The 14,339-nt window shown below is 37.9% G+C and overlaps 1 protein-coding gene across 11 annotated transcripts in view; it reads left to right on the top strand.

The window, feature by feature from the left end:
• KIAA1109 (KIAA1109 ortholog) overlaps positions 1-14,339 on the top strand; it is a 91,608-nt gene that overhangs the window by 45,897 nt on the left and 31,372 nt on the right. For 9 of the 11 annotated variants that reach the window (XM_032684942.1, XM_032684947.1, XM_032684953.1 and 6 more), the window contains exons 36-49: positions 135-346; positions 542-693; positions 1,550-1,700; positions 2,502-2,654; positions 3,901-4,141; positions 5,193-5,341; positions 5,790-6,009; positions 6,908-7,066; positions 7,932-8,107; positions 8,199-8,374; positions 8,992-9,698; positions 10,459-10,686; positions 11,055-11,148; positions 12,158-12,208. In XM_032684942.1, coding sequence (XP_032540833.1) covers positions 135-346; positions 542-693; positions 1,550-1,700; positions 2,502-2,654; positions 3,901-4,141; positions 5,193-5,341; positions 5,790-6,009; positions 6,908-7,066; positions 7,932-8,107; positions 8,199-8,374; positions 8,992-9,698; positions 10,459-10,686; positions 11,055-11,148; positions 12,158-12,208 — 2,869 coding nt within the window. The remainder of the gene's footprint in view (positions 1-134; positions 347-541; positions 694-1,549; positions 1,701-2,501; positions 2,655-3,900; positions 4,142-5,192; positions 5,342-5,789; positions 6,010-6,907; positions 7,067-7,931; positions 8,108-8,198; positions 8,375-8,991; positions 9,699-10,458; positions 10,687-11,054; positions 11,149-12,157; positions 12,209-14,339) is intronic. The other 2 variants (XM_032684944.1, XM_032684945.1) reach the window with 2 other exon arrangements.

The following is a 14,339-nucleotide window of genomic DNA, read 5'->3' as shown; positions in this document are numbered from 1 at the left end:
TGTATAAAATGTTAATGCATCTTGTCTAACCCAAATGGTGTGTATTTCTCCTCTTAAGTGCAGATCTTTTCTATGGGGTGTGACTTACAGATATTTATGCCCTGCAAACCTTTACAGTCTTGGTATTTTTGCAGGAGGAAGGCAGTCTGGAGCAGTGTTGTATAATACATTTGGAGTCATGGGGAAATCAAGAGACACAGAGAGAGGTGGACTGCTTGCATCAAATAACTCTTCAGATTCCCCAACTGGTAGTGGTTATAATACTGATGTGTCTGAAGACAACCTCCCATGTGATAGAATAAGTCCTTCTTCAGATATTAATGGAAATTCAGTTTCAGACGAGCAGGTATGTCTTTCACCTTTTGTAAGATCTCCTGGCTTTGCCTTGGGAGACTTACTTGACATCATTAGTTTATTTTTCTTTGCCTAAATGCACATGAAACAATTTTTTTATGAGCATGGCATGGTATGATAGTGCTTTTCAGTGTAATAATTTTGGAAAACAATTTCACTTTTGACTTTGTGATTCCTCTTTTTTAAGGATGAAGGCGTTGAATCTGATGATCTAAAAAAAGATATACCCTTGATGCCTCCTCCCCCCGACTCTTGCAGCATGAAGTTAACAATCAAAGAAATTTGGTTTAGCTTTGCAGCCCCAACCAATGTGCGCTCTCCAGCCCATATATATTCAAGGTATACTTTTATCTGGTTTAAAAGAAAAAAAATGGTACTTCTGCCTTGTTAAATTTCAGTTGTGTTTGGTAGATTCTGAATGTAATTTCAATAAATTTTGAAGCTACTCTGGAAATGAAAATTTTGGATTATATATTTATCACAGTAGCTCTTTCTTCAGTTTTATATTGTTGTAATTTATATGGAAGTGTTGCTAGAAAACTTTTAGCTAGATGCAATTAAAAGAAGATTAAAAGGAAGATTAAAAAACCCAAACCAAACAAAAACCCCTCACTAAAAGCTTCTAGTGAGATGGAAATGTATGAAGGAGAAAGGCAGGGGAGGATGTTTCTTTTGCACTTTGAGTTTCAGTATAAATGTTCGTTAAGATAGTTTTTCATATGGTGTATGTAGAATAAGCCAAATATGTCAATCTGTCAGTAGTTTAAGGTCAGTATAGAGCTATAAATAAGAAAATACTCTGGTAATATTCTTGCCTCAGCCCTTCAGCCACAGTCCTTTATGAGGGGTTAGTAACAGTTAACGTGGGAGTCAGTCAGTGATGGCAATGTCAAACTGTATGATTTCAGTAGGGAATACCAATGGGAAAAGGAAGGAATAGCAGTAGCAAAAGTGGATGGAATCATGAGTGTGTGAATGACTAAAACAAAAACTGCCTTAGGTACTTGTAATGCTTTTGACTCTAAACCATCACAGGTACCTTTTGCCAGTTTTCACCTTCAGGGCAATAGATCTTTGTTTATTACTTTGCATCAATGTTCCACCTGTTTGACTGTCATTCATAACAGCACTGGAAAAATCTTGCTAATTACTGCTGCTGCCTGTGAATCCTAATTCTCTTTGTTTTTCCTCACAGGCAGCTGAACCTCCTGAGCACTGCAACACCTGCAGTTGGTGCTTGGCTTGTTCCCATTGACCAGGTGAAATCGTCATTAAACAAACTTGAAACCGAAGGGACCCTGCGGATCTGTGCTGTCATGGGCTGCATTATGACAGAGGCTCTAGAGGTAAACTGTAAAATCCATAGGCTTATCAGGACAGAACAGTGCAATAAGGAATATATACCGTTTGGAATTCTGGGTATTTTCACTGACAAACTTACAGCACCTCTTGTGAACCTTTAGCTCCAGAACTGGTCACAAGAATTCACTGCACAGTCCCAGTAAATTTCAGAACAAAAAATATACAGGTGTTACTAGTGAGGAAGCCTTGTGCTTCTTACTCTCCAGAGTAAGACATATGAAAGTAGTAAGAAATATGACTGTAGTGCCCGGTATATTTAATGAAATATTTTTGTCTGCTGTTTGTTTGGTTGGCACCATCTAGTGGGAAGATTTTGAGGTGGTGCCCATTGTTGACATCCTGTCTTGCGTTGAAAAATTGATGTGATGCTAGTTTTCTGCTGTACTCAAGTCATCCTTTGCAGCAGTCTCTTATTCCTGCCTCCCTTCCTATTTTTTTCTTACCTTTTTTCTAGCATTAAACCAAATTACAAAAATACCTGTTCTGTCTTCAACTACAAATAAATAGTTTCTTTGAAAATCTCAGCTAGCTTTGCATATATGTCTATTAGTCCAGAAGTCTGCTATTTGTATCCAGGCTTTTGTTTTATTGCTTCATATAAACAGATAAGCATCAAGTATGATTTTTCACATACACTGTTGAAAGTAAGGTGAGTATCCATGTGGGAAATCTTTGTTTAAAATGGGTTTAGAGTTTGTTGTATCAGGGGTGAAATCCTGTCATTCGTGCTCATGCTCTGTTAGCAAGGATGTTCCTATGCTGAAAATTGTTTTATTTTATTCTAGAATAAAAGTGTGCACTTCCCTCTGAGAAGCAAGTACAACAGGCTTACCAAGGTGGCTCGTTTCTTGCAAGAAAATCCTTCTTGTTTACTGTGTAATATATTGCACCATTACCTTCATCAAGCAAATTACTCCATTATTGAGGATGCCACCATGGTGAGTTACTCTGTAAAACTGGAAATAGCTCAGTCTTTTAGTTTCAAATGTACCAATTCTACTGTCTTAAATTTGGTAACAGTTTAAGGAAAGTTAACAGGCAAGGAAATATAACGCAAACTCCTATATATCTTCAAAATGATAAGTAGATATGGCTTCTCTCATGTTGTTTACTTTCACATCTGCCATTTTTGTTGTGGCCTGTATATATGCATAATGTTTATCAATGTTTTATTAGTAAATACATGACAAATCATAAACCAAACAGGCATGCCTTTAAAATTATTAATGGCCTTTTCTATCAGATTTCATTGCCTCTTTATCAGATTTCACTAACCTTTTTATCAGATTTCATTTTTCATGATTTTAAAATTGAATAAATCTGAAGTTTGTTAAGGCAAGTGCATGAACCATTTAGCTTATTCCAGATGCTCTCCTTGGAACTAGTTTTCATGTCTTGTAGAAATACTTGGATAATGCAGACAGTGTAAGGAAGGAAGTAGAATTGCACAAACTTTAAGGCTTAAGAATCATGATGCCTTTAGAATGTAAATGCCTAGATTGTAGTGGGAAATAGTTGTTTGAACAAACATTAGGCATAAGGAGGAGTGTTTATTCCTGATTTTGTGTCATTTCCATAATCCAATTCCACAGCTGTCAGCTTTAAACACTCTGGTTTTCAACATGATTCTGTGACATTCAGCTGAGAGCCCAGTGATCAGAAATAGCACAGTTTGTGGCAGAAATAGCACTGTTTGAATTACGGTCAAAATAAGGAGATTTTTTTTTTTCTTTAGGACAATTCAGTGATGTAATCAAAACAATCCCTATTTTTGGCCTCCAATTTATGTTCTTAAAATACTGCTACCAACAATGGGAGAAACCATCATCTTTTCAATTTCAGTTTTGTTTCTACAGTCAGCCTAGCGTTGCTATGAATTTTAGTCTGTAGTTCAGAGCCTTATAATTACTTAAGTACTTTTATATTAACAAACCTGTTTCCTGTTGTTTATTTTTGACCCCTCAGGTCATGTAGATAAATGTATCTACTATGTTCAATGAAGCTGTAATTTTTATCTCTCAGCTCTTTGGCTTCTTCTATCCGAATTGCTGTGGCGTGGTGCCAGCATATTTGTCATAAATCTCTTGAGCAAAAAGACTTAAGGGAGCTTTGACTTTTTTTTCCCTCCAAGTTTACTTCAAAATGCTGTGATATAAATTTTAATTTATCTTTTTTTTTTTTAAGAGTGATGGCCTTCCTGCCTTAGTGACTTTAAAGAAAGGTCTGGTTGCCTTAGCAAGGCAGTGGATGAAGTTCATTGTGGTAACCCCAGCCTTTAAAGGAGTCAGCTTGCACAGACCAACCCAACCAGTGAAACTGCAGCCAAATGCCTGCCATGAGCATGAGGATGGACTTGGATTAGACAATGGAGGGGGTCTTCAGAGTGACACAAGTGCTGATGGAGCAGAATTTGAATTTGATGCAGGTACTTTTGTGTTCTTCTGCTTCCATAAAAAATTCATGGAGACAAGTAGATCCTCTCAGAGCATTTGTAATTTCTTTAGTTTTAATGCTTGAATACATTATGTTTTTCATTTTTTCGAATTATCAAGCTTCTTTTTTAAAATCATCTTCATTCTGAAGCTGCTGCTACCAATTATAATTATAGTATTACAATAATTAGTACTTGTTCAGGGAAAAACAAAACAGGAGACCTCACTTTCTCCACATGCTTTGTCTTGTTATTTCCTGCACAAAACACATCAACCTAATTATCTGCTACCTTGGAATTAGGATTTTTTTGTGCGGGTTCTGACCTTTGTTAAGAGTTGTAAGATGCAATTCTAATGAATTCTTCCAGGCATAGCTTTAAACCTACCTTCTTATTTGTTCTTTGTGAAGACATTTTCTCTTCTTCTTTTTATTCCCCCCCTCATTTTTACTACTTAAATGGTAAATTTCTATTGCCGTCTTACATGTTCCCAATTTGAAATAAGCTGCTGATTTAGCTTTGTTTTTGATCTATATCAAAGCATTTAACTTTGTATTTGATATAGAGCTGGCTTAAGAACTGCAGAAAGAAGGGGCATAAATAGATACATGTTGTTGGAGCACTCTTTTTTCATTGAGTTCACTTAGTTATTTACATTAACTGAGGGAAAAGTAGTTTCAAAAATCAGGAGGAGAATCTACTTTTAGTTAAAAGCTTGGCAGCAGTTATCAACTTAAAGAAAGCAAACTCAAAGATCTTTCTGTGTGAAACTTGAATGTAATCGTACAATATGATGGAAGTTTTTACTCCCTTCTCTAAAATATCTGTTTTGGTTCAGCAGAAACACTTGGATTATCAAACCAAATGCAGTAGGCCCATGTCTGAAGTTTTCTCATTTGTCTTAACATTGCCTAGACAGCTGTGTGTAGGTGTGTGTCAGAATTTGGAAGTTCATGACTGCCTGTAAATAAATGTGCCTAAAAATAGATAATCTTGGTTCCCCATGTATATAAAAATGAGGAAAAATGGTTTTACTTGGTTCCAGCCACTGTCAGTGAGCACACGATGCTCTTGGAAGGAACAGCCAACCGCCCTCCCCCTGCCAGCGGCTCCTCTGGGCCTGTCACTGGTGCTGAGATCATGAGGAAATTATCCAAGACTCACACTCACAGTGATTCTGTTCTGAAAATAAAGGTGAGTTTCTAGCGCCGTGCACGGGGGGGGGGGAAGGTGTTTTGTAGCAGCTCTGTTGGCTGCAGATGAATAATCACGTCTAAAAAGGAACTATAAGTGTAACACATGGAAGGTATCCTCCTGACCTTATAAAAGTGATGCTCCATCAGTTGACTTATATTCTGCATCTGTTCTTTATTGTTTTTCTTGTGAATTAACATGAGAGACATGCTTAAAGCAATATATATGTGCATCACTTAAGGATATGCCTAAACCTTTGTGTGTTTTCACCTATTTAGGGAAACAGAAACGAGGATTTAACTATCACAGTACCAAACCTAAGACTGACAAAGCTTTCCAGTAACTTGTAGTACAATTATTGTGTTCCAATCTCGTATTCACACCGAATGTCCCTTCCTTTTTGCAGTTTACACAGTGCTTCACTGCTTTCTTTGCTTTCTCCCCAAAGGGCATACATCCCTATCATTCCTTGAGTTACACTAGTGGAGACACAGCTACGGATTCCCCGGTGCACGTTGGCCGCTCTGGAATGGCCGTCAAGGAAAGTCCAAGGAAAGAGAGTCTGCTCAGCTACCTGACTGGCAGTTTTCCAAGCCTGCACAACCTTCTGGAAGGGACTCCTCAAAGAAGTACAGCTGCAGTTAAAAGCAGTTCTTTAACAAGAACAGGTATGATGTAGCCTATATAAGCTAAAGGGGTTATTGATTTGATTTTAATGATTTAAAAAAAGTACTATATTGTCACTATGAAATATCATGTCTGTTTAAAGTCCCACCTCCTTCCTCCTTTCCTCCAAATAAGAATCACAGTTTATATTAACAGTTCTTAGACATTGCTGATACCATTTCCTAGAAGCAAACAGCAAGTGCATCAGGTGGGGAAAAGAAGTTGCAACTAACAAAATACGTAAAATATTTTCCCTTTCCTTACCTTTAATTTTTGAGTTTATTACATAATTACTTAAGTGAGCCTTTTTGAAGGAATAAAGAAATGTAGTCATCATTCTGTATTTGTAATTTTTTTCTCGATCTTGTAGGTAGCTCAGAAAGTGGACTAAAACTAATATTCCAGTAACTTAGTTTGCATTTAATAATTTGCAGATTTTTAGTAATGGTCTTTTGAACAAATTAGTTAGAAGTTTGAAATACATATATTGAAATTTTTATCTTCCATGTTATTGTTCAGTGTGTTATTATCTGTTTTTCTTCATATGTAAATTATAAGTTTGATACTGTATTTTCTCTAAAACCTCTCTCCTTTGCTGTCAGGGACTGAAATATTGTTCAGAAAAAAAGGTATTTTGGTTTCTTAATGACTCCTTTCCTTTAATTCATGGTAGAGACGAACAAGTGCAAAGACACTTGTAGTGCAACATCCACTAGTGTCATGGTGTAACTTCTGTGGTAGCACCTGTAGTGCTGCCTGACAAGTAATTTAGTGGAATAAACCTTGAGAATTAGGCTTCCCTTTGTAGTAAATAGATGTTGTGAGTAAAATTGTGCCGTGTTCCTTGGTTTTGCTGACTTTGTTACAACAAATTCTAAAGCTCCTGATTTATCCATGTAGGAAACACCATGGCCACAGACATGTTGTCTGAACATCCCTTGCTGTCTGAACCGTCTTCTGTGAGTTTCTATAATTGGATGTCAAATGCTGTGGGCAACAGAGGAAGTGTGGTGCAGGAAAGTCCTGCCACTAAGTCTGGACACAACAGTCTTCCAACAGGTATTGCTAATTACAGCTGAATTGAAGAGGTGATTTTTTGGGAGGGTTGGCTGGTCCTATGTTTGTCACATTCTGTTTGAAAGTAACTGAGCAAGTGACTTATGTTCAACAGAACTTAATCATTACAAAATGCTACTTGTGGGACTTCTCAGCAGAGCAGAAAATGAAAAATTGTGATTTAAGCAAAATGTTGTTTTCATTTCCCTCGCCCTGCCTCCAAAAATTTTGCTTTTTCTTACATTTGGAACTGTAAATGTAGCTTCCAAAACCATGTGTAACTGCCAAAAGCTAAGCCATAAAATCATCTTCTGTTGCAGAGTTCCTTGGATTTTGTTGGCTACTTTTAATCTAATTTACATATGCCTTTTTTTTGTAGTTTGTACATTGGAATTCTTCCTCTTTCTCAGTTCAATTTTGAGACCAAACATAAACATTATTTTGAGACTAAACATAAACATTACTGTGAGAGTAATTTAGGAATGGGAATGATTAACTGGTGTAAGGGAATGGAGAAAAAATATATTACTGGAAGTCTTATATGTATTAAAGAAACAGATGTGTAACAACTTATTGCAGCTTATTTGTTATTCTTGTAAGCCTGTCATCATTCATAAAATTCAAATGTGTGTCTTAATTTTCTTATGCACTAACAGTATTAATAATACTTACTTTTCTTTTTCACTAACACTGTTTCAGGAGTATCAGACTGTTTGTTTATCCTAAATACCACTTTTGCGAGGTTACAGACCTGACTGTGGCTCTGATTTTCTCTGTGTGTGGCAGGTGTTAATCTTGCTGAATTAGTGGAGTCGGTGGTGATAAAATTTGCTGTGGTGTTAGTGTTCCATGGGTATTTATTTTTCAGGTGTGGCACCCAATCTTCCTACTATCCCTTCTGCTTCAGACTTCAACACAGTGTTGTCCAGTGACCAGAACACCCTGGATGGCACCCACTCGCAGCACAGCACTAGTCAGGATGACATTGCAGGTGTGGAAGAGGGTAACCAGGGGTTTCCTGCTGTCCAGCTGGCAGATGCACAGGTAACTGGGGTTGTACATCAACGAATGGTGGAGCAAGAATATAGGAATAATCTAGACCATCAGAACTAAATCAGTGGCTTTTGGTTTGCAGGTTGTTTTCAAACCTCTCCTAAGTTACACGGGAATTCAGTCTCAGGATGCAATGCCCCTCTGCTACAGAATGTACTTTGGAGAGTACCTCTCCTTCTCAGGAACTCTGGACTGCCTCAGAGCAGATATTGTTGATTCAGACACAGCAAAAGAAAGGAAAAGCAAGCGAGCTCGCAGGTATGTTGTGAGATACTTGAAAATATGTATATTGGTTAAAGAACACAAGTTACATTTTTCATGGTGATACAGAATTCCAAAGCATTTCCCCAGAACAACGAGCAGCCTTTATTCTTTTAATCTTACATCTTGTCTTCCTTTTAGAATACTTTTTTTAATCTTTCTGTGGAATGGTGTAGGAATTGTAAGTATTGGAATCTCAGCTGCTTTTGAAAATTGGAGATTGGGGAAGGGAGAGCTGGTGGGAATAATAGTGGGGGAAATTCCAGTGGCTATTAAATGATGTTTTACAATTAATCCTGTAAATGATGATGTTAGTTTCTGTGTAAATGCTGAATCCTTCCCTAGACCAATTTTGGGCAAGGCTTTAGGATATGATGGAATGATTGCATGCCAAACTAAGTTTCACAGAACTGAATGATTGCTATTTTACAATTTCATACTGTGTGCTACTGACAAGTAGCACACAGTATGAAATTGTAAAAGTTCATTTTATTATATTTAGAACTATGGTAAGAAGGTGATATCCTAAGGGAAATAAAAGGCTGTGTAAAAAACATAGGACTCTCATAAAAAGAAACAAAGCAGTAACTTGTACCATTTTTTTTTTTCCTTAGGCAAGGAGCTGTCAATCTTCCTCCTCTGGAATTCAAACCAGCTTTGATGTTGGAAACTTTCAGTATTAGTGCTGTTGTGATGGAGAAGTCCATGTGCACGCCTCATAACTCCACCAATGCCCTCTCCTTCCACGACTTGAACAAACGCTATTACAACACCTTCCACTGCAATTTCACCATTTCCTGCCAATCCATCAGCCAGCACGTGGACATGGCACTGGTTCGGCTCATCCATCAGTTCAGCACCATGATTGATGACATCAAAGCCACACAGACAGACATCAAGCTTAGCAGATACACAGCTGGATCAGCCTCTCCCACTCCCACTTTCAAAACCCGCAAGCACAGAGACTTCCGCTCCTCCGACTTCAGCCGCAGCTCCCGAGGGAGTCTCAACGGGGTCAACAGAGTGAACAACACCAAGAGCAAACGGACAAACAACGAGAACAACAAAAAAGAGTCTCGGAACAAGAATTCCCTGGGGAGGTCAGAACGAAGGACTTCCAAAGTGTCCAGGAAAGGGTCAAAAGATGTAGTTGACCACGTGACTATTCACATGGATGACTCGGACTCTATTACCGTGTCGGAACAGAGCGAACCTTCTGCTGAGTGCTGGCAGAACATGTATAAACTGTTGAACTTCTACTCGCTCATTTCTGATCCAACTGGGATTTTAGAAAAGTCTTCTGAAACTTTTGGGCCAACAGGTAATCCGAGGAATTAAGAGCATGTGCTTTTGCTCAAATGTGTCCTTCTAAAGCTTGATCATAACTCAGTTTTTGGAAGTTGCCCACCCCATCAAACTTGGATCAGAGGGGCTAAAGTGGTGAGGATGAGGGGGAGCTTGTAATTAGTTCACCAAGATGGTGTACAAATGAAAAGTTTCAACTTTTCTCACTAATTGTGTAGTGCGGATTGAGTTTGTTCCTTCCAAGGTGCTGTTTTGTTTTCAAGGGGCTACTGGAAATTAGTATATTACCATTCTGTGAAAATTTCTGCCTTGAGAATGACTGACAGTAAAAAAAAAAAGCTGTGAACCTTGCTGTGAGAGAAGGAAAGGTGAAATACTGATTTTGGTGAAGTCCCACAAAGATTACAGGTGCTTGGGTCATAATTTCAGCCAAAGCTTTGAGATCTGGCATAATCATTGCTCTCTATTTCCGACGTGTTTTAGCACAGCAGAGTAAATTTGAGAGCTGACAGCATCATTCTTTTTGTTGGCAAACTTGGGCTGCTATAAATATACAAAAGAACATATCTATGAATAGTAACGAAATCACATCACTCATTATTGTCCCCGTCGTGCCTTGGGGACGTGCTTCTGTTCACTTGGCGTGGCGTTAGGGTGGAAGGAGCGAGGCACAGGTGATTTGCCTAACGCGATCCTCGGGTTTCAAATACAAATATAAATCGGCTGTGCCAAGGATTTATGGTGAATAATTCCTTAAATAACTCCTGGTGTTGCAGGTGTTCGAAGCCCGACTGACCCCGCCTGCAGAGTGGTGTTTGAGAACGAGCAGGAGAATGGCAGGAAGCGCAGCCTGGTGACGTCGGAGCCGCAGCACGTGACCCTCATAGTCTTTGGGATAGGCATGGTGAACAGGACCCACCTGGAGGCAGACATTGGGGGGCTGACCATGGAGTCTGAACTGAAGAGGATCCATGGCAGTTTCACCCTGAAAGAGAAAATGAAAGGTGGGATGAGCTACAGTGTTCTCTGTAATTTAAACACCCTGCCAGCTTTGCATGTTATGTGCGTGTGTAATATGTGTGGTGGTAGTATAATAATGTGCAATAAGTTCTTTTAAAAGCTTAGTAGGATGCTGAAGGATTTTAAAAGGATGCAAGATTTTCAGAAAATGCCATGGAGGAAATTCTGTCAGAAGATATTAGAAGATAGTCACTCCTTTCATTTTCTCGTCACAATTTAAATTTGATATTACTTAACATGAAAAAACTACTATAACTGTAATTTTTCCTGCTACTGTGTTTTTGCAAGCAGTAGGCATACCTGGAAGTATTTTACTGAATGAAATGCTGTTAAATACCTTTTTTTCTTAAAGATGTACTACATCAAAAGATGACTGAGACATGTGCCACTGCTCACATAGGAGGTGTCAATATTGTCCTGCTGGAGGGAATTACCCCAAATATCCAGTAAGTAGGAAGCCTGACAATTTAAAATTGTTCAAGTGAGTTTGTGTAGTGTTTCTCTTAAGCTTCTAATTGTTTTTGAAATGTATAGGTTCAAGCCATGTAAGATTTTTAGGGAGTAGTTAACTTACTGATGCTGATTATTCCCATTTAAGATCTATAGTGTTTCTTTAATAGATATCTGTTTGAACTCCCATCATACTCCATTCTTCATGTTATTTTTACACTTCAGATATGCCTTTTCCACCCTTTATATAATTGACACAACTTGGCAGGGGAGGGGGAGAGAATCACTTCTTGTGCATGGGTGTCATGAATGACTTGCTCAGCATCCACATTGTTTTGGGTTTGGTTTCTTTTTTTGCCACAAGCTCCAACAGGCCACGCATTATTTTTCTTTGTTCCTAGCTGAACTTCTTTCTGTTTGAATTGCAGAACAGCTGAACCACAACTCTTTGTTGTAGATCATCCTCACACAGTTTGGGTATTAACTGGGTAACCCCCAGTATGTGATCTGGTTTTAGAATATGAATGTTGTAGGAAAGGGGCTAAGTAACATGACTTGAGTCTCTCTCTCTCTCTCTCCCTTGAATTCCTGGCTAATTTGGAAGATGCTACAAAGAACTTAAAACATAGAGAATTTTATGATTTCCTCAGCCTAATTGCTTCCAATAAAAGTGTTTCAGAGGCATAAAGAAGAGTTTTAATCAGACAGTCATGAAGGGTTTCTGAAGGTGACTGAGGCCCTTCATGTCTGCTGTACATCATCATCTTACTGAGCTTCCATATAGGGAGGGTACAAAAGGAAAAGGGGAAATACTGATACATCTTAAAAGCAACAAGAGCAAACAACAAACCTGAACAAAACCAAACCCTTCACCTTGGTAAATTTGAAAGTAAATGTCATATTGTGGGTTACAAGTAATTAACTGACTAATTTTGCATGGATGTTTATTCTTTATTTGCTTTTTTTTTTTGTTTTTCTTGCTTTCTCTTCAACCTTCATCTGTAGACTGGAGGATTTTCCCACATCTCCTACAAGCACAGCCAAACAAGAGTTTCTGTATGTCATACTATTACATTTAATAGTCTTGCAATTATCTCTGTGTCGTGTAGCTAATGGCTGCATTCCTACTGTGTGTGATTGTGTAGGAAGATGTTGCTTGAATACATTTTAGTTTAGCATTAGTATTACCTAGATAAGCTTTTAATGTAGCCTGCTAAATATCTGTCCAAACAGGCCCTTATAAATGTTAACAATCAAACTGTGGGGGCTTAAAACTCTGCCTGTGCTTTTACTGCTAATGAAGGTGACTCTTCATGTCGCCCAGATCTCTGTATGTGGGTGTTGGTCTCCCTCACAAAAGATGCAGTGTCTTCTTTGTATATTCAAGTATTGTGATAATACAGGATTAACTTTAAAATGTCCTTATAGAAGGTAACTCTGGAAGGAGAGGTGATGGACTGTAAAACTGCAAGTGATGTAGAGAAAATATTGGGATCTGTGTTCCTCTTTGTCTGGGAGCAACATTAAACCAGCAGAGAAGGAAGTACTTTTGTTCTTAGTACATCACTGAGCAGTTGAATTCATTGCCTTATGATGTGGTTAACAAAAGTATAAATGATGAAAAGGATTGCATAAATCCATGGAGGATAGGTCTGGTGGTGAGTCATGAATGCTGGAAGTAAGAGAAGAATCACTTTATTCAAATCTCAAGTATCTACTACTGCCTGAGTTTTCAGCTGGCTCTGTAATAGTTCCTGTGTGTTTTGGACCTCCTGCTGACCTTTTTCTCCCTCCCTTCTTATAACATTCCCAAAAATCTTCTAAGTGGTGGCCTTGCAGTCAGTTCTGTAATGGGACAAATACTTTTTTTCACGAGTTTGTCTGGCGAGTGATTACTCACGGAATTGATGTGAGAACATAGAATTCTTTCAGAAAGCATTGCTGGCATATAACTTAAATACTGATTAATGATTTTAATAATATATAACCAGATCTGTCATAGGCATATCACTGTAGGTAAGCAAACTGTAGATAATTCATGTGTAGTCCTCAATCCAAATAAATGTATAGCCAGACAGTCGTTCCACATTTCATTCTGTCATGGAAGTAGTTTTTTTGCAGGCAAGCAACAGTGAAATTAATTTGTTGCCTGAAATATGGAAATATCTTAGCAGAAAAGCACAGTTAATCTTGCTGAAATATTTTTCTCTTGCAACACCTATGTTGGTGTAACTTTTTTTAATTAAGAAAATGTTTTAAAATGGTTTGAATGTAGTAGTATTTTGTGTTATAGATGGGGATGGAAATGTGTTCTTGATTGACCTCACAATAGTTGAACCAGAATGGTAGCAGGAAGAGAGCAGGAAATAAGCAAATACGAAGAGAGAAATGGTTAAAGAGGTGGATTAAAATAAGTCTGGACTTTTCTTAAGTAATGTTTATTTGTATAATGTTTTTCTGAAAATAGTTGTGAATTAAGATTTGTTTCCTCCTCCATATTTGTGTAAATTCTTCATGTATTTTGAAATCATTTCTACTTGAGTCTGCCCTAAAAAATTATCCATAACCACTTCAGGTCACTCGTAGCCCTTGCATAGCTGTGAAAATCTGAGGCTGTTCCTTGAGCTTCAGTCAATGGATCTGCTGTTGATAGGCTTGTGGTAGCCTTACAGTGCTGTTTATTTCTTTATTATAAGCAGAAGGATGATACCTGGTTTTTTTTTACACCTGGGAGTAGAATTCGTAGAATATTGTAGCTTCCACCACGAAACTGAGTTGTCTAGGGAACAATTTAAATTGTGATACTAAAAGTATTTTAGTGATGCTCCTTAAAATATAGTATTTGAGAAACTTGCATGTAATGTTGCAGTTTTCTAGAGTCTGTTTTTCAACCATTTGAGCTGATATACTGCATCTTCACAGCTACATGTCCTTCTCTTTGAGGCTGTAATATTGTATTGGCTGCTTAAAATACTTCCATTGGGTAACCCTCCAGGAATTGACCACAGATGGGAAACATTAATGTGTTACCCCCATAATCTTTTTTAAATAGGACCTTAGCGAATTCTGCTATGCCAAAATTTCATTTTGACAACAAAAGCTGTCACTTCTGTGCAGTTGTATTTTTATCTTGGGTAACCATTGTGAACCATATCCTCCTCAATATTAAAATAAAGTTTAGACAATA

The sequence above is a fragment of the Chiroxiphia lanceolata genome, chromosome 4 (genome assembly GCF_009829145.1).
Source record: "Chiroxiphia lanceolata isolate bChiLan1 chromosome 4, bChiLan1.pri, whole genome shotgun sequence".
Classification (NCBI taxonomy): Eukaryota; Metazoa; Chordata; class Aves; order Passeriformes; family Pipridae; genus Chiroxiphia; species Chiroxiphia lanceolata.
The sequence above is the reverse complement of the archived record's forward strand: the minus strand, read 5'-3'. Positions and strand labels throughout refer to the sequence as shown.